At 31.8% G+C, this 21,393-nt stretch overlaps 2 protein-coding genes across 2 annotated transcripts in view; both read right to left on the bottom strand.

The window, feature by feature from the left end:
* The window catches only part of LOC105331780 (B-cell receptor CD22), a 162,137-nt gene that overhangs the window by 50,859 nt on the left and 89,885 nt on the right, over positions 1-21,393 (bottom strand). The window lies entirely within an intron of this gene.
* Positions 708-3,787, bottom strand: LOC105328286 (uncharacterized). Its single transcript, XM_066076974.1, has 9 exons — positions 3,588-3,787; positions 3,427-3,471; positions 2,465-2,686; positions 1,968-2,333; positions 1,705-1,812; positions 1,578-1,590; positions 1,288-1,430; positions 943-997; positions 708-862 (listed from the first exon to the last, which is right to left on the bottom strand). The coding sequence occupies exons 1-9, from the start codon at positions 3,625-3,627 to the stop codon at positions 802-804; spliced, it is 1,053 nt and encodes a 350-aa protein (XP_065933046.1). The 5' UTR covers positions 3,628-3,787; the 3' UTR covers positions 708-801.

Here is a 21,393-nt window from a genome sequence, read left to right as displayed (position 1 = left end):
TGGCCACACTTGAGTACCTCTACGAAATTTTGCAGGCAGAAGCATTTCTGCAATATCTCTCAGTTTTAGAAGTTTCAAAGAGGTACTCAAGTGTGGCCACTTTCAAATTTGGGAAATACTGCAGTAAAATCTACAATTTTCAGCTATTTTTAACGATCATAGTATGTTTGATGATGCGCATGTGCTAAACGGTGGGGCCGAAGTGAAAAAATTTCATATGCATAGAAGCAGAATATTGTGCCCTACATTATAAGTAATTACAATTTGTATTGTTTCAAACTTGAGTTTTGTGAAAATTTTAAGGCACATTTTGATGCTTCGTGGCTCTAGCTCTTTCGGAGTTTTGTCCATTTTTGACTAATAAAATATATTTTGATGCCTACAGTCTCTCCAAAAACAGAATGAAACAATCTCTTGATTTCCTCTTTAAAATAATTTCAAATTGAATATAGGTATTGGGATTACTTTTCCCATGATTTAACATAAAATGTCAAGAAAATGTTAAATTTTCTACATAACTCCTTTAGAGTCGTAAAGTACAGGAAAAAGATTCTTCAAATCAATTATGACGTCATAATGGTTCTATCACCAAAAAGACACTCTTGAATCATTTACTAGATCTTGACCTTAAAATAAATATTCAATTATAAACGATGCATCGGTATGTAGAAATAAAATCGAACAAATTGATTTATTAGATGCTTTATTTTTATTTACACTATCGTCTGTAAAATTTAGAACAATAAAGATCTACACTAGCCCAGTAAAAATAGAAAATATAAAATGTCTTTTATTGCCAATTTATACGAAATCATCATATTCTTCGTCACTAAGTGTTTCGCTTTGTTGAAAACTATACACTCTGAAAACAAAAATTAACTTTTGTAGGCCAATGATAACTTAATTGAACAACACTCTTCTTTATATTAAAGAATAACATACCCTGGGTTCTGTGTTCTCGCAAACGATTTTCCAGCATTCTGTTCATATAAGTCAACTTTGTAACCCAAAAAATAAAACAAAATGCATTTACAAAAAAATCCTTGGCAAATTTATAATCTAAAAATCTAAAGATGGACTAATATATTTCTTGAAATATATTAAAATATTTTGATACATGAAAAATGTTGAAGAAATATTATATATACGTTGTATTATATAATGTTCTGAATTGGCCATTTCTTTTTACAATTAAATTTATCGTACCCAAAGTATTTTCAAGACAAAAACAAATAAGAGTACAGATATTTTTATTAAACGTTTCAAAAACTTGTCGAATACATTTACCTCTTAATTGTAAGGTTTGATCAGGGTCAAAACTTGTTTGACTTGGCACTGGGTTCCTCCACAAAGTGTTACTTTTATTAGGATTTGTTGTCCTGTGTGAGCGGACTGAGTGAGTTCTCATAGAATCATAGGACTCGGACACTCTGCAAAAAATCCGTACAAAAGAGCTGGCGTTGATATCCCAGGTTTAAAAGAAACTTTATATTACAGTATGCATACTTAATGAAATAGTATAATTAAATTTACCTAATTGAAATAAAACAATAAAGAAAAAATATCTAAAAACTTACTTTATTGTTTCCACTGAAATTTTAGCAAATAGGAGATACATAATAATGTCAGATAAGAAAAAAATTGCCAAATGAATAATTGTTGAACTGTTTGACATAAAAACTGATGAATCATAGTTAGGTTTACCTCGTTTAAGACGCCTGCACAGAGTTATTAGTACAATCAAAATTATCAGTAGTAGCAATCCTAATCCACTTAGTGACACTAAAAAGGAATTCTCCCGAAGAAATCTAACTGTAAAAAATATGAATATATATATATATATATATATATATATATATATATATATATATATATATATATATATATATATATATATATATATATATATTAAAATTGTTTATATATTTCTGCAAAATAGCAATAATCAATTCAGCTCATATGCTCACAAAATGATCCTCTGTCGTCAGAATCATCGTATTTGGTAATTAAGTTCAGCGTAAACATCGTTTCTCCAATCCTGTTTGATATATATACTTCGATACAGACGAAAGTTTCTTCAGTTAAAGTTGAAGGATCGATCGTAATATTAATACAATATCCTGTGATTTCAAAATCTAAATTATATCGACTTGTTTTCACCAATCTGGAATGGTATTCTGTAGCAATTATTTTCTTTTGGTTTTGTGCTCCACATACTATTATTGTAACGTTCTCGTCTGGACGCGGAAAACTTACTAATTCAGATGCGATTAAAATCATATTTGTATCGCCAATGCCGATGTACTTCTCTGCTCTTAAAACAACAGGAGGTCCTGTAACAATTTTTTGATATGATTTGAAAATGAAAAAGTCATTTTTATCAACAAATCATTTCTAAATTTTCTAACCGTTGAAAAATACTTTTATGAACGCAGAATTAAACCCAAAAAAATCAATGAATTACCTTCAACATTTAGAATAACTTTGTTTCTAATGCAAGAATCCTTTATAGTTGAACACTGATAAGTTCCAATATCCAAATAGGAAATGTTAAATATGTCAACATTTGGAGTATTAAAGGTCCTCAAAAGAACATTGCTGCTGTGGTGTTCCCATCTTATTTGGTTATTCTGTGATGGACACGACATTGATAGACTATCGCCGACCGTCCTTTGTTCTATCATAACTTTAAAAACCAAAATATATTTTGATATGTAAAGAATTCTAATGTATTCTTATTTTTTTTAAAATTGTACCTACTATATAATTGCTACAATATCAAAAACATTTCACTGTATGCGCTTAAAGGGGCATGGTCACGATTTTGGTCAAAAATTATTTTCTCGATTTTAATGTGTACAATGCTTCAGTAAGGCATTTTTAATAGGCAACCAAAATTTGAGTGTCATTTGATGAGTTATAAGCGAGTTACAAAGCTTACAATTCTTCGCTATGTAAACAAAGCGTTTGTTTACATTTCGAATGCTGAAGTGAAAATTCCAGTTTTAGACCTAAAATAAATGTATTAATCGTTATGAACTGTTTATTCATGCTTAAAATGAATAATAAGATAGACAAACCAGCTTTAAAAAGATTTTTACTGGTATATTGAACCCATGTAAACAAAAACAGGCACGAGCCTTGTTTACATGACAAAGAATTGCGAGTCCTGTATCTTGCTTAAAACTCAACGACTGGCACCCAAATTCCATTTGATCATTACAAATGCATTTCTAAAGCATTGCAAATAACAAAAACATAAAAATAAAATTTGACCAAAATCGTGACCATGCCCCTTTAATGCTTTTACTGATTCCTTACACAGTTGTTTCAAAATGAATAAAAGATTGCATGGTTACATAAAAATATTCTGATATCTAAGAATTGTTTATGAATCCTTTTTACATAATAAAACTTTTAATTTACCAGTGGTATTGTTGCATACTGTTGATACATTCTTCACTAACGAAACTGAAGACATAAAAAGAAATTATATCCACATACTTGATGCTAAATCATTTTAACTTTATTACATGTCTAAAATATTTTCTGTAAGTTATGATACCAAGGTGTTTACAAATACATACCTAAATTGATGAAAATAGACAGTCCAACAAAGGCGTTCATGGTGAATTAAAATTTCATTAAAGCATCGACAATTGATATAATAAGGTTAATCTTTGTGTCAAAGTTTATACTTTGTATCCACTTAACTTTTCAATCTGGACAAAGTTTAATTGAAATATTTCAGAGATAAGAACAATAAGGACGTTCAGTTTTCGTTAAATTTCCATCGTAACATTAACTATGGAGGAATAAATTTCTAACGCCGTTAACGATTTTTTTAAAGGAATAAGTGTTTTTCCTACATGCTGTACAACTTAAATTAGAAGAAAAATCTGTAGAGGAAAACAAAAACAGTTACGAATATAAAGTACTAGTAAAGTTTTTTAAAAAATTAGGTTCATCGCACAAAAATAAGAATATATTGAGTGTGTTAATACACTGAACCAAAGTTCCAAGTGTTCACCCAGTGTGATGTATTGATAAGATTTTGAAATAGTTTGTCTTTCCGTTTGGGTGGCTTATTTCCGTCTAACTCTCAAGATGTTTAGAACGTTTTTACAGATTAACAAATATCTAAAACAATATCAAGGACAAAATTAATAGTACTTTTACAAGTACAACCTGGCGTAAACACAATTTAAACACCAAAATTCCAACCTATACACCAAAATTCCAACAGCTCTGGTATTTTACACAATGGTAATTCTGCACATTTTTAGCGATTTACATTAAAGACTATTACTAATTACGAATGCCAATCGCGAAAGTTACCATTAATATGAAGCACGTGCTGAAAAACACAAATATCTAGTTTTTGTTTTGAGATTTCGTCACGGGTTATTGATTTCAATCAGCATTATTTTATTTCATATGCCTTACATATATATACATATATAAGGAGAAATATATTGTTTACGACATGTTGAAAATTTCTTATTACTTTATTCTAAACTTTTCCAATTATTAAATTTATCAGGGTTAACACATTAAAGTTTTGTATAAATACGCTGCTAAGTTTATCATTTTTAAAAGGTAAAAAAGAGGTCCATGGGCCACATTGCTCCCCTGAGCAACACTAGACATAATAAAATCAGCTTTATGAAGTCATTCTCAAAATATCAGAACAATGAATAAGTAAAACTGATCCTGTATTAAAGTGGCATGGGACATCTGTCGATATTAACGTGGATTAAAATACATTATAATTGAAATACTTTCACCGGTTTAGAATTTTCAAATATTACAATATTTAACCAAAAATAGTTTTTAAAAATATTTGGAGAGGTAAAAGTTTTAAACCTTCGAGTGGGATTCGACCTCATGACTTACAGATTTGTAGTAAACCCTCTAAACCAATGCGCTACGCTGATACTGTGGTTTTATTAATATTCAAGGGCATCAATTTTCGTTGTTAAAGTGAAAAACAAAGTTTCAAGGATACTTAAATTCGTGGCCAATGATCTTATCAATACAAACTGTTCGTAGAAATTGCACTTCAATGAACATTTATTTTCATGCATAAACTTAACAACGAAATCCACGAAAATTGGTATTCAACGAATATTGATGAAACCACAGTAGGTGACAAAAATGAGAAAGAAGCCACTAATATAACTATACTTGGTTTTATTGTTTATTTCGATAACAATACGTCACAACATGGAAGTGTCCCATGCCACCATAAAAGATTTTCAAATTTTCTACAAAAAGATCCCAAATATCTTTTCATGTAAATGTATACCTACATCAGCTTTTGAACCATTTGTGTGGCCCGAAATTTATCTTGGGCCACAGCAGTCTAAATAACTGAAAATCAACAAATGCCAATATGCTTCCATATAAGTAATACTATGTACTAATACTTTTTAGAATAATCTTTATTTCATATGCAAAACTTCGATCACCCCACCATATTTGTATATTTTTTATTTGAAAATTAAAATATATTTTCCTAAAAATATTACACTTTCTTAGAATGCTTCCCATCAAGAAATACGTTTGGCTTAATGTGTTAATTTAAAAAAAGAAATATATTTCTCTTTACATTCCTATGTAAAAATTCAACTTCCAATTGACGCCCACCGTACCCCCCCCCCCCCCCCCAAATGATCATGATTTGAATAAACTTGAATCTACACTACCTGAGAATGCTTCCACACAAGTTACAGATTTTCTGGCTGATTTGTTTTTGAGAAGGAGATTTTTAAGATTTTTATCTATATATTCCTTTGTAAAAAGTCGACCCCCTGGAATCATATCTTAAACAAACTTTAATCTACATTACTTGAGGATGCTTCCATACAAATTACATGTTTTCTGGCCAATTGGTTTTTGAGAAGAGGATTTTTTAAAGACACAAACAAATTATTAATAATTCTGAATTATCTACCTTTGAAAAAAGGCATGTCCCTTCATTTTAACAATCTTGAATTCCCTTGACCTAATTAAAGATGCTCTGTGTCAAGTTTGGTTGAAATCGACCAGGTGGTTTTGGAGAAGAAGTAAAAAAATTAAAACGTTTACAGACGGACGGACATACAGACAGATGGACGGACGGACGCTGGACAAAAAGGGATCAGAAAAGCCCACTTGAGCTTTTAGCTCAGGTGAGCTAAAAGGGACAAGGGGCTAAGGAGTCAGAAGTTATATAGTACTACGAAAATACTATAGACACTTTTTGGTCATTCTAAGATATGATATTATTGTAATGAGTACTCATGACCTTTTTAAATCTTGCTACATGCTGTGTATTTTTTAAGGGGGATGGTGGTTGTTTATATATACATAATAAAAATAAATTAAAATTTGAAGTATATTGCCATATTACCAACCGTAATATAAAAGAGCTATATCAATGTCTTAAAATGTGTGGAGTCGCGATTAACAAGTCGCAAATAGCATTCAAAAATTTGCAGCTTTTGAATATACAAACTCAATTCTTTATCAACAATTATGATATAATGGTATCTTAGAAGAATTAACAATCTTGTTTTGTAATTCTTGCATTTTCCTGGTGTTGACTACCATGGACGTATAATCAAAACAAGTTTTAATTCTTAATTTGTGCATTGTGGTGCATTACTCCTTGATTATATTATAAACGAAATATGTTTTATCAATACGATAGCGTTTAATCATTTTTAAATGTAATATAACAGGTGGGACGAGTGCTCAGACTAAGCTTTAAAAGTGTTATTTTGGAATCATATACATGAATATGCATAATATTCTTCTATTAAGTATTATGTAATGGTTAAAATTATACGTGGTATTTTCGCGAATCGCGTACTGTATATTTTACCTGTGTTTATTCTATTTATAGAGTTTCTGTTCAGCACAAAGGACTACAGCTGAATTTGCTGAATACCACGTATAATTTTAACCATTACAATTAGGTATAGTGAGAAACAGTGTTTAGGAATCAAATTGATTTCAATTTTGTCTAAGCATGTGACAGTATACTAAAATCTCTTGAATATTATTTCCTTAATGGCACAATTAAATTGGATGTTTGCACTTATTGATAATCCAATTGCAACTTTTGCATTTAAACTTTGAACAGAATATCGTTTACATTGCAATGACAATACACTTATACAAATTAATTCTAAATTTTACTAGTAAACGTTTATTTAAAGATATGATACTGTTGGGAAAAAATTCTTCGTTTGATAGATTTCATTTTTTGTTCAGAAAAAAAGCTTTGAAGAGTGATTTAAAAATTCATAATTCGATTCAGTTGTCTTATATTTAAATCAGTTGTTTCATCATATGTCAACATGAAAAGTTTTAAGTGTTTATTGTGAATAGTCGATCAATAGATCAGAAGGATTACAAGAATTATTATACTATTACTATTAGAGTTTCAAATATTGAAATATTGTAGTAAAGTTTGAATCAGTCTCCTGTAAACAGTCCTCTTGTTGTTGAAATAATTTTTGTAAATAGTCTGTCTATACACTGATGGAGAGCTGTCACAATATGTTTATTAAAGCATCTTTTCAAAATTATCAAGTTTTTGCAAAACTCATTAAATTCTTCTTCCTGAATAACAGATTAAAAATTGCTACACTTATTCAATGAAGTAGTTAATTCACATGATTTCTCTCACTTAAACTTTGGACTTAATATCTATATTTTACATCTTATGACAAAAATGTAATTTACAATTAGATAGACACTCAATCCAAAATGTTATATAGGCAATGACATGGGATTTTCATTTTTTTATTTGTTCCTGGTGATATGAAAACGTGACTTACATGCATTAATAAAAATATAATGAATTGATACATGTAATTTTAATCTAAAATTAAAAACTCGATTACAATGTTTACAGTTTTACAGAAATCACTGTATTTCTCTTTTCTCTGATACTGTGGAGTTGATGATAATAATAAAAAGCAATTTTAACATAACACATCGGGTTATGGCGGGATCTTGTAAGAATTTTTACTCTCACAACAGACCTCAGTCAAAATTATCTTTTGACAGATGTGAAATTGGTCCTTAAGTTGACATTTTAATCGCCATTTGTACACAAAATCTGATTCCTATTGATCATGATTAAAAGTGTTTCTTTCCACAGAGTTTCTATCATAGAGCTTCTGACGAATTCCGTCAGCTCAGGGATGTCATTTTTGGACAGACCATAGGTGGAAACTGGGGGTAAACAGGTTAATGTGATAAGCCCTGAGGAAGAGAAATAGTCATTGGGATATATAAACGAACAAAATCATAGCAAATACAAAAATAAACACATTAAGACTAAAGTCAATCGGACAAAGATTGTTGACGTGTAGAAACAGAGACATAGTGATGTACTGAGATTGTATTCTCAATGTTCTTTTTATTTATTTGCTATTTAAGTTTGGATTTGATAAAACATAAAAATATTTAATGTATTCAAAGCTATCAGTGTTACCTGACTCAAAACGTTGGGGTTTTTTTTGTGGTTTTTTTTTGGTCATATATTGGTTTAAGCGAAGAAAAAACCACCGGAACTATTGAAACCTTTATGTTTGAAAGCAAAAAACAATTATTTTATTCTATATATAAAATATGTACAATCTCATGTTCGGATCATTGTCATAATCACTATGCATCAATTGCAATATGGAACGCATCTTTCTTAAATGGCAACATAGTACCGGTGTTATATAGTGCATTTTCCCCCTAGCTATCTTTTCCCCCCGGAAAAATGGCTATATAGCAGTTTTTCCCCCCACGGAAAGCTGACTATATAGTGGGTTTTCCCCCTTTTTATAGCCAGATTACCCCCACGGAAAACCTACTATATAGTGGATTTTCCCCCAATTTTACTTTCCGGCCATGTTTATTGCGGACCATTCGTGACAATAATTTGCAATAACTGATATGATATTAATTTCTCACAAAAAGGATAATTATGGCATTTATTAATGCATAGAATAAAATGCAAGGTTTTTCAACCCCAAATATGAACTAAGGCATGCGCCTTCATAACATGCATGTGTCATCATCGTTTATTTCGCCTGTTCTCACCCCTTTTTTGAACACCTTTTACATTGATTTCGGAATACCTCGAATCTTTTTCATCTAATCGATGCTTATCTACAGTTTTGACTTCGACGCTATGAACACGTGGGAACACATTTGAATGAAAATACGCTGGTTTGGAAATTTAATTTTCAAATGTATTACCATCAATGTATAAGCTTCTCCCAGGGAACTAACTGACCAATCTTGTAGATCTTGTAGAGGAAGGGAATAAAAAGTGAAAATGTATTACTCCTTTCGTCCAAAAGGCTATCAATTTTAAATTAATACCGTTAGAATTGACGATCTTAAAAACAATTATATATTTCTTCTTCTAAATATCAAACGGGAGACAGGATGCAATGATATGATGAGAAACTGAAATGTTTTAGTTTTACTTTGATTGATGGGGTTTTAAATCATGGTTAATTAAGGGGTATTTTAATTATGTTTTAAAAGCATGTCTAAAGTTAATGTTTACCATTTCGTTTTAAAGTTACGCATATTCATATTTTTAAGCACATTTCTACGAAACGCGAGATTTTATAATGTAAACATTTAAAAAAAACAATGAAATGTCTTCACAACCAGAACAAAGTCGGTATCTTTGCTGGTTACTTTGGAAAATGTGAAATGGAGCCCAAACTAACTTTATGTTTATATTGTCACTCACTATTTGCTAATTTTTTCACTTTTAAGTTTGCAACGTGATTTATAAATATACAATTTTGAAAACGATGCTATATACATCAAGATATACGATTCAATTACCTAAAAAAATTATATTATTTGTTTCATATTTTTGCAATAAAGATTTACTTTTGTACCATATTATTTCTTCGAACAATTAAACGAGGGTAATAAAAAAAAAACCACAAACACATATATTGTGATGAGCAGACTTTTTTTTTAAAATATAAGCTTGTTCTTCTAATCAACTAACAAGTAAAAAAGTCGTATATGCACTTAAGTTGGTTATTTATTTTTGATTTTCATTTTCTCCTTTTATGAATAAAAGTTCATTGATTTAATAATCTAATTATTTATTATATCATTAGTCATCTTATGAATTGATTAAATGTTTTGAAGAATAATGAATTTTACCCGCGTATCTTTTTTAAAAATTCTGTTCTTCGTAAATTTATAAAAAAAAAAAAACAAAAAAAAAAAACAAAAAAAAAAACAGCAGAATTAAACGTAATTTTCAATCATTTTGATAAAGAAATATATGAGTGATTGTGTATTTTTAAATGATGTTTTTACTTTTAAATGACCGTAAAAATATGTTCATGTGGTCATCTATAGTTTTTGAGTTATGGGGCCCTAAAATACATATTCTTTATAATTGGATTTCAAACATGGGGCTCGAAAACAACAAAGGCTCCTACCCTGCATGTGGGCTTAAATTTTCGGTGTCATCTACTAGTGGTATACCACTATCACTGTGAAAATATGGTTAATTGGTCATCTCTAGAATTAGAGATTCGGGTCCCCACTTATAGAACACTATTCAATCATTATAATGGGGCTTTAAACATCGGGCCCTGAAACATCAAGGGCCCCTACCCTGAGGGCTGAAATTTTCAGAGTCATCTTCAAGTGGTAAACCAAATATAAATATATGGTGATATGGTCATCTCTAGTTTATGAGACGTTGGACCCTACAGATTATGCACAATAATTATTATAATAGGATTTTAAAAATCGGGCTCTGAAACATCGGAAACAAAATTTCTCTAAAACAGAGGTTTAGCCTGGATGAAATTTTCACAAACAGACAAACAGTCTGATAAATTTATCAAGAAATTCTTAAAACATTCTCGTTTAATACAATTTCAGAACACAGAATTATGCATATAAGTGTATAACTTGTAAAAACTTTTTCAATAAATTACCTTAATTAAGTTCTATGTGTAATTCCATTACACACATGTTCAACTTTCAGCATTGTCTATAAAAATGATAAATCGGCAAAACAAAACTTAACCTGTATAGATGAATGCAGTTATACATGTATGCAACCTGGGAGTGTAGAAACATTGATTTTAATCCCTACTGGATTTCCATAAATATTTTTTATTAAATCTGAACCAAAAACGTGAGGGAGAAACCCTACTATGGGGGAAAACCGACTATATAGTAGCTTTTTCCCCCGGGGGGAAAGGCTACTATATAGTAGGTTTTCCGGGGGAAAAAGCTACTATGGGGGAAAAACTGCTATACAACACTGGAACTGTTTCTTCGTCCTTCCGGAAATATAAAGACTTTTAACTTGAAATAGAAAATGTGCAATATTCAAGTTTGGGCACTGTTCGATTGTACACGAACGAGAACACTTATGGAGGGGGGGTTACATCAAACATTCTTACCCGCGGATGTTATATAAAATTATAAGGAGGATCTCTTTAATTTCACCTGGTAGATTAGTTATTAGCTAAACAGATGTGGTCATAGAAATTCTTGAACAAGCTTTTCACTTCGTTATGGTAATAAAATGATTTTAACACGTTTTTCTAAAACAATCAACTAAACAAGATTGTTTAAAATATGTATTTGGAATGACGGTCACTATATGATTGGACCTCTTATTGTATAAAAATAAAGTTTTTTTTACTTCTACTATGAGATGTACCTGAGTTTGCAAACATCCAATTTATTTCTGTCATTAAGGAAATAATATTCAAGAGATTTTAGTATACTATCACATGCTTAGATAAAATTGAAATCAATTTGATTCATAATTCAACATGTTTTGTCACTGATATTTCATAACAAATGTAGCTAAGTAATCGCATTTACGTGTATTCAACTTATCTTTAGGTAAAACTCGTTCGTGCTTCAGATTTTTTTTTAATTATTAAATTCATTTTTTTAAAAATAAGATCTTTGACTTTTTTCAATTTTACGAAGAAGTCATAAGTTAAACACCTTCTTAATATTTTATTTGGGCACTTTGCTACGCATCTGCATTCAGGCGTAACTAAAAATATTCCTTATTCCTTTCTTTTACACGTTGAATAATATAACTTTCTAGAGTGAATTTTTAAAAATATGAAAATAAAAACCATTTTATTAATTTACTTTTCTTTTTCTCCTTTATTTCTTGTTTAATTGGTTTCATTTGTATTAGCGATTTGCTTAAATCATTTATGTTTATCAGAAAGAAATTACAAAGACGAAATGCAGCTCCAGTGACACCATATGTCAGAGATGTCACGTGGTATGGGTGCATGGCGGCCGCACAATTCTACCGGAGAATCAAGTTTAGGGTAAAAGCTAGTGATTAGTGTCGTGTATGGGTATGTTTGATGGGTAGACTATGCCTCATTCGTCCCATGGTAATAGGACTAAACGAAAGAGGAAAAACAGCAACCCGACAAAAAACGCCAGATACAAAGCATACGAAAGTCCAAACAAAGACCCACCCAAGATGGCTACCGGAGGCGGAGAACTAGTGAACGAAGTTAATAGAGAGGGTAGTGAGCGTAGCGTGATCAATGATGGTGAGTCTCGACATCTATTAACATTAAACGATGAGGTGATAGAAACAGAATCTTTTTAAGGCCACCTCCGGCCCATTCGAACACCCTTAATCGGCCAGACTGGGTCAACGAAATATTCACAAGACTTCTACATATTAAGCAAAAAATTGAAAAATTTAATCAAATTAGCGCTTCAGTAGCAGCACTAACACAGAGTGAATTCTGTAGAGGGGGACCTAGACAATCTGAAGAAAACTTCGGGGAACATTGGTAACAGTATCAGGGCCTTAAGAAAAACAACCGAAGAGGTCAAAGGGCAAATCCATGACATACAAAGAGTCCAATCCTATATGGACGACACAATAACTGACCTACAATGTAGAAGCATGAGGGATAACCTACTTTTCTTTGGTTTAGCAGAATATAGAGGCGAAAACAGGGAGAACTGCTCTAACTTAATAGATGATTTCTGCGAGGCAGAACTGGGAATAAAAGAAGTAGGACAACATATTGAACGGGCCCATAGATTAGGTAAAAGAAATATTCAAAGTGAAAACCCCCGTCCAATTGTGATGAAGTTCAGTACATACAGAATGAGAGAAAAAATGCGTGAACAGACAAGGCGTTTAGCAGGAACACACTTTAAAATACAAGAACAGTTCCCCAAAAAAAATACAGGAAAAGAGGAAACAATTAATTCTTATTAGGAAAGAGGCCCGACGAAATAGGAAAATGGCCACACTCGTGAAAGACAAACTATACATTGATGGAGTTGAATATATCCCAGGCACAGCAGAAACAGAGGACACAAGAATGTACATAATATAGGACAAACCGGAGAATCCCCAGATTGATTCTTTGAAGCTTATATCATAGAACATTAATGGTGGTTTCTCATCCAAGATTACAGATAAGTGTTTTCGAAATTTTATCTTAACTTACGACATTATACTACTTACCGAATGTTGGTTAGAAAAAAATTACAATGAATATATAGAAGACTTTGACAGCTATTATTTTCCTAGGCAGAAAAGTAAAAGTATTCAAGGAGGAGGAACCGTAGTCCTAGTCCGTAGGAAGTTCCATAAATTTGTTACTTTTGTGAATAACCAATATGACACAATCATATGGCTGAAAATCCAGGGTCCCTTATGCAGTCTTAATAGTGATTTATATCTAGGATGTGTTTATATCCCTCCTAACAATTCATCTTTTCACCGTGTTTATATCTGTGATATATTCAATGAACTGGAGTCTCAGATAACCACATATCTAGCCAAAGGTAAAGTCATGCTTTTAGGGGACATAAACGCAAGAACATCGAACAGAGACGATTTCATTTTTAATGACTTCATCAACTGCGATATACTGAGTGAAGTTTTTGAATTATTAACGTATGAAATTGATAAACCACTACCTGTCCGTATTAACCCGGAAAAAGTTGTAAATGATTATGGATCCAAACTCCTATCTTTGTGCAAATCAAGCGGCTTAAGAATCTTGAATGGGAGACACAAACATGCACTGGACAGAGATTATACCTTCTGTGGAGCTAGAGGACTAAGTGTTGTTGATTATTTTATATCTACGCCTGATATATTTGATATAACAGAAAAATTTATTGTGTCTAGCTTTACTACTTTCTCAGATCACGCACCATTAAATGTTGAGCTCCAGTGCTCTATGGTGGAATTCGAGCAACCAACAGTAGAGTCTGAACTACATACATCCCGTAAATTTAGATAGAATCCGGATTATTATGACAAAGCCAAAGGCGTACTTCTTTCTTGCTTGGAAAATTTGAATATTACTTCGGAAAGTGTGGACGTGGAATGTCAGAATACTATCGATACAGCCGTCGACCAATTTACCTCACAGCTCTCCAAAGCTTTTGAACCATATTTCGAAATAAAAATCAAACCTGTAAACAAGCATCGTAAAACTACTTACTCAACCGTGACTTCCATTGACAAGCCTTGGTGGACCACCGAAGCTCAGAGAAAGTACAATACATACAGGTGTGATCTGTTTCTTTTCAATCGCAACAAAACAGAAGCAACCCATGAATGTCTATTACGATCGAAAAAAGAATACAAAGTCCTGACAGCAAGGCTCAAACGTCAGTATCAACAAGCGGAGGGAAACATGCTGGACTACCTACGTAAAAGTAACCCGAAAGCCTTCTACAGAAATTTCCGAGGGAAAAAAGGCAGCAGACAAATATCAATCCAAATGTATTTTATGAACATTTTATAAATATCGCGCACGCCATGAACGCGTCCGAAAAAAGTACAGATTGTATAGACGCTGATCCTGTTTTTGAGGAACTAGACTGTCCAATCACAGAAAAAGAAATTGTTGATGCTATCAAACGTTTAAAAAAAGAAAAATCACATTGAACTGATTTGTTAATTAACGAATATTTCATTGAGTTTAAAGATTATCTTGTTCCATTTATACTAAGATTATTCAATAGAATATTGTCTTCTGGTTTTTTCCCTAATATGTGGGCACAGTGTATTATAATACCAGTTTTTAAAAGGGTGATGCATTAGACCCCAATAATTATAGAGGCATTAGTCTTGTCAGTTGCTTTTGTAAATTATTCACATCTATTTTGAATCAAATGATGTAATCACTGATGCACAGTTTGGATTTCAACCCAAACGAGGTACAGCTGAGGCTATATTTAGCTTTTCAAATATTATTAATTTGTCAATAAGAAAGAAAAAAAGATTGTATTGTTGTTTTGTTGACTTTAAGAATGCATTTGACACTGTTGAAAGATTGAAATTATGGGGAAAATTGTCTAACGTTGGTATTAGAGGAAAATTGTTGAATTTTATTCGTAGTATGTATAATAATATGAAATCATGTGTTAATTCAGCAGGAAAGTTATCTGAGTTTTTTAAAAATAACACAGGACTTTTGCAGGGAGAAGTGCTATCTCCAATATTGTTTTCATTATATGTGAATGATTTTGAAATGGAATTTTTGTGCAAAGGTAACATACCAATACAAATTCAAGAGTTAAATCTTTTTGTTTTAATGTATGATGACATGGTAATTTTCTCCGAAACTGCACATGAGCTTCAAGAAATGTTAAATACATTGTATTCTTATACTTCTGTCTGGGATCTTACTGTAAATGTACAAAAACCCAAAATTGTAATTTTTAGAAATGGTGGTAAAATTCACAATTGTGAAAGGTGGCATTTAAATGGCGAGCCAATTGAGGTTGTCGATAGCTTTATATACCTGGGCCTTTTGTTACAATATAATGGAAAGTTTAACAATACACAGAAACAGTTGGCGAGCCAAGGGAGAAAAGCCATGTTTTCTTTAAAGTCAAAAACAAGTCAATTGTATCTGAATACAGAAACAATGCTGTCAATTTTTGATACTTATATTGCTAGTATATTAAATTATGGCTGTGAGATATGGGGCATGCATGCTGCAAATGATATAGAAAAAGTGCATTTAGAATATATTAAATTTGTGTTAAGTGTGAAGAAGAATACAAACACTGCACTTGTATATTTTGAAACTGGGAGGCTACCTATGAAAACTATACGAATGTTTAGAATATTCAAATTTTGGTTCAAATTGTTACAAAGTCAGAATTGTATTTTGCAGTCCTGTTACAAAATGCTGTATAATGAGTGTGAATCGTCTTTGACACCTGCTGAAAATTGGGTTACTGTAATTAAGAATAAATTTTTTGAAATAGGTCTAGGACATATATGGTATGAACAGGAGTATATACATTGTGAAACCTATTTTCCTTTAATTAAGCAAAGAATCAGTGATCACTTTACTCAACAACTGGTAGAACAGATTAGTTCCTCATCTCGATGTTATTTTTACAAGCATATTATTGACCAGTTTTCATTACAATACTATTTAACATAATCAATACCTTCTACATATAAGAAACAAATTACAAGAATTATATTGTCATCTCATAGACTTGCAATTGAAAGTGGACGACACACTAATGTACCAAAAGAAAGACGCTTATGCAAATTTTGTTCAGATATTGAAGATGAATTCCATTTTGTTTTGAAATGTCAGCAGTATAGAGAAATCCGAGTAAAATATATTAAGAAATATTATTGGAAAAAACCTTCTGTATACAAATTTATACAATTATTAAGTGTTCAAAATTTTAAAGAACTGTGTAATTTGGGGAAGTATCTCCCTCTAGCTTTCAATATTCATGATAATTAAGAAAAATTTCTCTGGTTTCTTCGCCTGTTAGTAAAATTTTATTTTATATACATTATCAATGTACTTTACATGTTCATGTACCATACCATTATTTCAATATTGCTATTATTTATATGTAATAAACTATGCCATAAGATGTCTTGTGCAAATAAAGAATATATTTCAACGTGTGCTTTCCAACTGCCGTATGAGGAAAACGTACGTACATTTTCCCACAATTTAGAAAGACCTGACAAAAAAAGAATACATGTATCTTGTAAAACTGCTATGGACCAATGTCTATTTAAGAGGGGCCAAAAGTATCATATTTCAAAATTAAATAAAGACCTAATGGTAATTTGTTGACCACCAAGCTTTAAGCCTGCATCAAAATTGATACTTTGTAACATTTTATTTCAACAATTGATTTGAGGAAAGATTGTAAAGAATATTTATTTAAAAAGTTAGTCTTTCTCTCTGTCTTTTTTCTTAAAGTATTGCATGTGTTTAAATGGCATGTTGCCAATTCTAATTTGTGTACTTTGAAATTTACTCACATAACATATCAAGTTCGCTCTGATGATTTACGACAGCCACAATGGTCTCATCTCTCTGTAAGTACCGTTTCTTGCTACATTGTATTTCCAACCTTAAATTGCGGATAGATTCGACATCCCCAGATGAAAACCCTTTGTGTTATATGTTACATATATGTAAAGTATTTTTCTTACAAATTAGGAGCAAAAAATTTCATTCGCAAATATTTTAGGTTAAAACGAACTTTGTATGAAATGATATATACATTGAATCAATGATTCAATTACTTATAATAATAAACGGGGTTAATTATGAATAATTTGATATCTCATTGAAAATACTGACAGACCTATAGTTTTTAGTTGTCTATCCTCACCTTGTCACCAGTGTCCACACAATAACAACGATTGACGTCGAAAACACACACAGCAACAACAGGCTGAATTTTAAGTAAAATACACAGGTTTTCCGTAAATAATAACTTCCAACTATAGTGATAAATATAATACACAAAACATACATTCTTGCTTCTTAAGGTATACCTGCAAAATACCTGTAGAAATCTTATTGAACAATATGATTTTATCACATTTAAAATCTATACAACTTTTTTATTAAATTCCAGGGTATGAAATCGAACATGTAACCCTCCTACCTAACTCACAAATGAAGGCCAATGACACAGGCACGTAGTATATCCCAATTTCATTGCAACTCGCTGCAGGTCTGTAGCTCCTAGTTCGAAAAATTCGGATGGACGACCTGGGAGCTACAGTGCCACCCATTGAAAAAATTGTACATTTATTGCGCACAAAAGCGTGTGCTATTTTTGGAGTGATTAACCTTATTTATACTACGATTCTGTGAAAACAATTAATACCATTACATTTTTCATGCAATTTACTATTAATATTGTCTCTTAACTTGCCTCTGACAGTTTTTAAAACACCATCATCAGCCCCGTAAAATAAAGTGGTGCAGTTTGTTTACATGTGAAAATGGCGACTCTCTATCTCGATGTAAATTTGATTTTCTGAGGTCGGTAGCATCTCTCGAGAAAGTCTGAGGCAAGTAAAGAGACGATGTCAGTAGTAAATTGCATGAAGAATTTAATGTTACTAATTGTTTTCACGGAATTTGTGTATAAATAAGGTAAATCATTCCAAAACTAGCGAAAGTTTTTGTGCGCAATGAATTTACAATTTTTTCAATGGTTGGAACAGTAGGTACACGGCCGTCCATCCGAATTTTTTCAGACCGGGAGCTACAGATCTGTAGCTAGTTATAAAAAAAAGCCCGCATTCCACACACACATATATTTTTTTAAAGAATGTACAGCACTGGACACTCTTCAGGTACTCTCATCACGAACTAGGATTTTGAAGATTGACAAATTGGTTTTTGTGTTTTGTGGGTCTTTTTTTTTTATTGTTTGGATTTTGAAAAAGTCCCCCACCCACATTCGAATACGACTGCCCGTGACAATAGAAGTATACAAAACTATTTAAATTGTTTACTTTATCAACTGAATCCTGTTCTTCCAGATTTTTAATCTTTAAGATCAATAAAGGTTTATTTGCGGCAACTGTTAGACACTTTACTAATCATTGTATTATAGTGAACAAAGAATTTAACAACTGTACGTACAAATTATTTACTCATTTAATTGTGAACTTCAGCCTTCAGCGTTTGAATAATAACAAAAGTTATCGGGAAGTATTAATGCATAACGCACAAGGAACTTATGAACGGGACATGAAAAGTTCTGGTATGCACTTATTCCACTTTACGCTAAGACTTTACTCTTTGTATCACCTAAATTAAACACTTTCTCAATGTATCACAATGTATAGATAGAACAATCATCACCAGACCATTTGGGGCTTTTGGAGAAATCAGAATCAAAAGATATAATGTATTTGCTAAAGTGACAAGGAACGCAACTATTTAATGAAAAAAATGACATTAACAAATCGTGAACAATCTAAAAAATCCATTAATCGAAAAACAAATTCAAAGCAGAACAACACGGACCTCCAAATAGATAGAGGTAGGAGCAGGTGCCTAGGAGGAGTGAGCATCCTCTGCTGACCGGTCACATCCGCCGTATGCTTTTTGTCGTAATCAGGAAAAAAATCGGAAAAAGTCCGTAGACAATTAGGTGATTTATTATAGTCTAACAATTATTATGAAAAACGTCATTCAGCATGCGACCCAGTGAAAGATTGTATTTGCTGACAAGGTCGTTGTATCGACCATAGAACTTACGAAAAGATGACTTTAAACGCGACTGTTGATAGTCCTGTTTTATTAACTTGTTTGTCAGTAGCTTGCTTCGTTTTAGAAACTGTTCATACGAAGAGCATGCCCTTGCGTATCGAATCAACTGAGAGACAAAAACACCATATGCAGGTGATGAAGATATATTGCTACATAAGTAAAGAAAGTTGACTACAAAAAAATTGAAGTCATCGCGTTTATCATAAAGTTTTGTTGTTAGGTTACCATCAATGTCTATGTCCAGTAAAATATTCAAATATGTAACAGATGACGCAGACTCTGTGGTATCTTTTATTTCAAGTTCACTCATACATCAGAATGGTTTTTAACAAAAGATTTTTTTAGATTTCCAATGACAAGGTAAGCAATTTTACGACTTCCATGTTTGATTTAAGAAACAACTGTCGATAATATCAAAAAGCCTATATTTTAATTTGTCATGGGGAATGGTTGTATAAAGCGTTGAAAAATCGTACGTTTTGATGATATTGATTTTGGTAAGGTTTTGAGACCTTAAAGTTTTTAATAATTCTTTCGAGCTTTTTAATACTGTAAATTCCTAATTAAACGCGAGGAATTAATATCCGCGTAAAATCGCGAGAAGCATCCTTCGCGGATTTTACAATCTCGCCATTATTTTCTGAGAGTTGAAAACTATAAGAAATAAGGAGAAAAGTTCAACGTTCGCGATTTTATATTCTCGCGATTTGGTAGAAACCAGCGGGATCGCGGAATTAAGTACTCGCGTAATATAAGGAATTTACAGTATCCACATCTGATTCACACCACTTCTGGGGTATATTGTTGTGCAGTACTCTCGAAGTTTCTCCTTCACTACTCTAAGAATTTTAGCAAGAAGTAAAGAGAGAGGTTTGGTAGAACATTTACTGGAACCTGCTATATATCTCTGTTTGTAAGGACTTTTGTGAAGCTTTGGAATCCAGTACAAAAAAGGTAAATCAAATTCATTTTGTGTACTGGGGATATTAAAGATATCCTTTACAGATTTATGATTTTGACGTTTTTCCTGCTTGGAAATACTGCTATGGTTGTAAGTATGATTACCATGTGGAGAATAAAACCTAGTTCTTTGAAAATGCAATTAATATAATGTGCCTTACAAACAAAGACAATGTTGTTACTTGCCTTATCAGCAGGGACCAGTACATACTGATCGTGCAATCTGTCTAGTTCTTTTTTGAAAACAGAAGGATAGATGGTTTCACGTGACCTCTCAGTCGTTAAATACCAGATTTTAATATACATCTGATGCCTTTAACCCACTCTGACAAAGTATCCAGTTCTTATTTTTCAAATTTTCCCCATCGCATGGCATAATTTGCAACAGAATTCATGATATGTATAAAATTACGACGCCATGTGAATGATCTAGGCTCTCTTAATTTTGGTCCTTTCATAATAAGTGATTTTATGTTTTCGTTGTTAACTAAATTAACTTCACAAGTAATGACGTGTCCGGCAGGACTATAGTTGTAGGGCGAAGAATAATGCTCCATTCTGCCATACGGGATATCCTTAACGAAATAGTGACATATATATTCGTTTTATTACAGTCTTTTTCTATCAACTCAATCAACATTCAATCAACTGTAAAAGCTGGCATAATTCATCACTAAGTTCACACATTATTGTAAATACGGCATTCTAGATTCCAAAGAGCAATTTTGGGGTATTTTGTCTTGACAAATTTCTTTGAACCTGAGATGTGTCACTGAGGCATATAGGTTGTTCAGACTTGATATTTTTGTTGTTTGTTCCATAACGAGAGGAATACCATTGG

Source organism: Magallana gigas, chromosome 2 (genome assembly GCF_963853765.1).
Source record: "Magallana gigas chromosome 2, xbMagGiga1.1, whole genome shotgun sequence".
Taxonomy (NCBI): domain Eukaryota; kingdom Metazoa; phylum Mollusca; class Bivalvia; order Ostreida; family Ostreidae; genus Magallana; species Magallana gigas.
The sequence above is the reverse complement of the archived record's forward strand: the minus strand, read 5'-3'. Positions and strand labels throughout refer to the sequence as shown.

What these genes read in the sequence shown, in the direction of transcription:
- LOC105328286 (XM_066076974.1), bottom strand. Translation starts at nt 3,627, where the DNA reads ATGAACGCCTTTGTTGGACTGTCTATTTTCATCAATTTAG. An exon ending in AGTTATTCTAAATGTTGAAG is followed by an intron (nt 2,334 to 2,464) that starts GTAATTCATTGA and finishes AAATTGTTACAG; the next exon opens with GACCTCCTGTTGTTTTAAGA. An exon ending in GCGAGAACACAGAACCCAGG is followed by an intron (nt 863 to 942) that starts GTATGTTATTCT and finishes TTTTGTTTTCAG; the next exon opens with AGTGTATAGTTTTCAACAAA.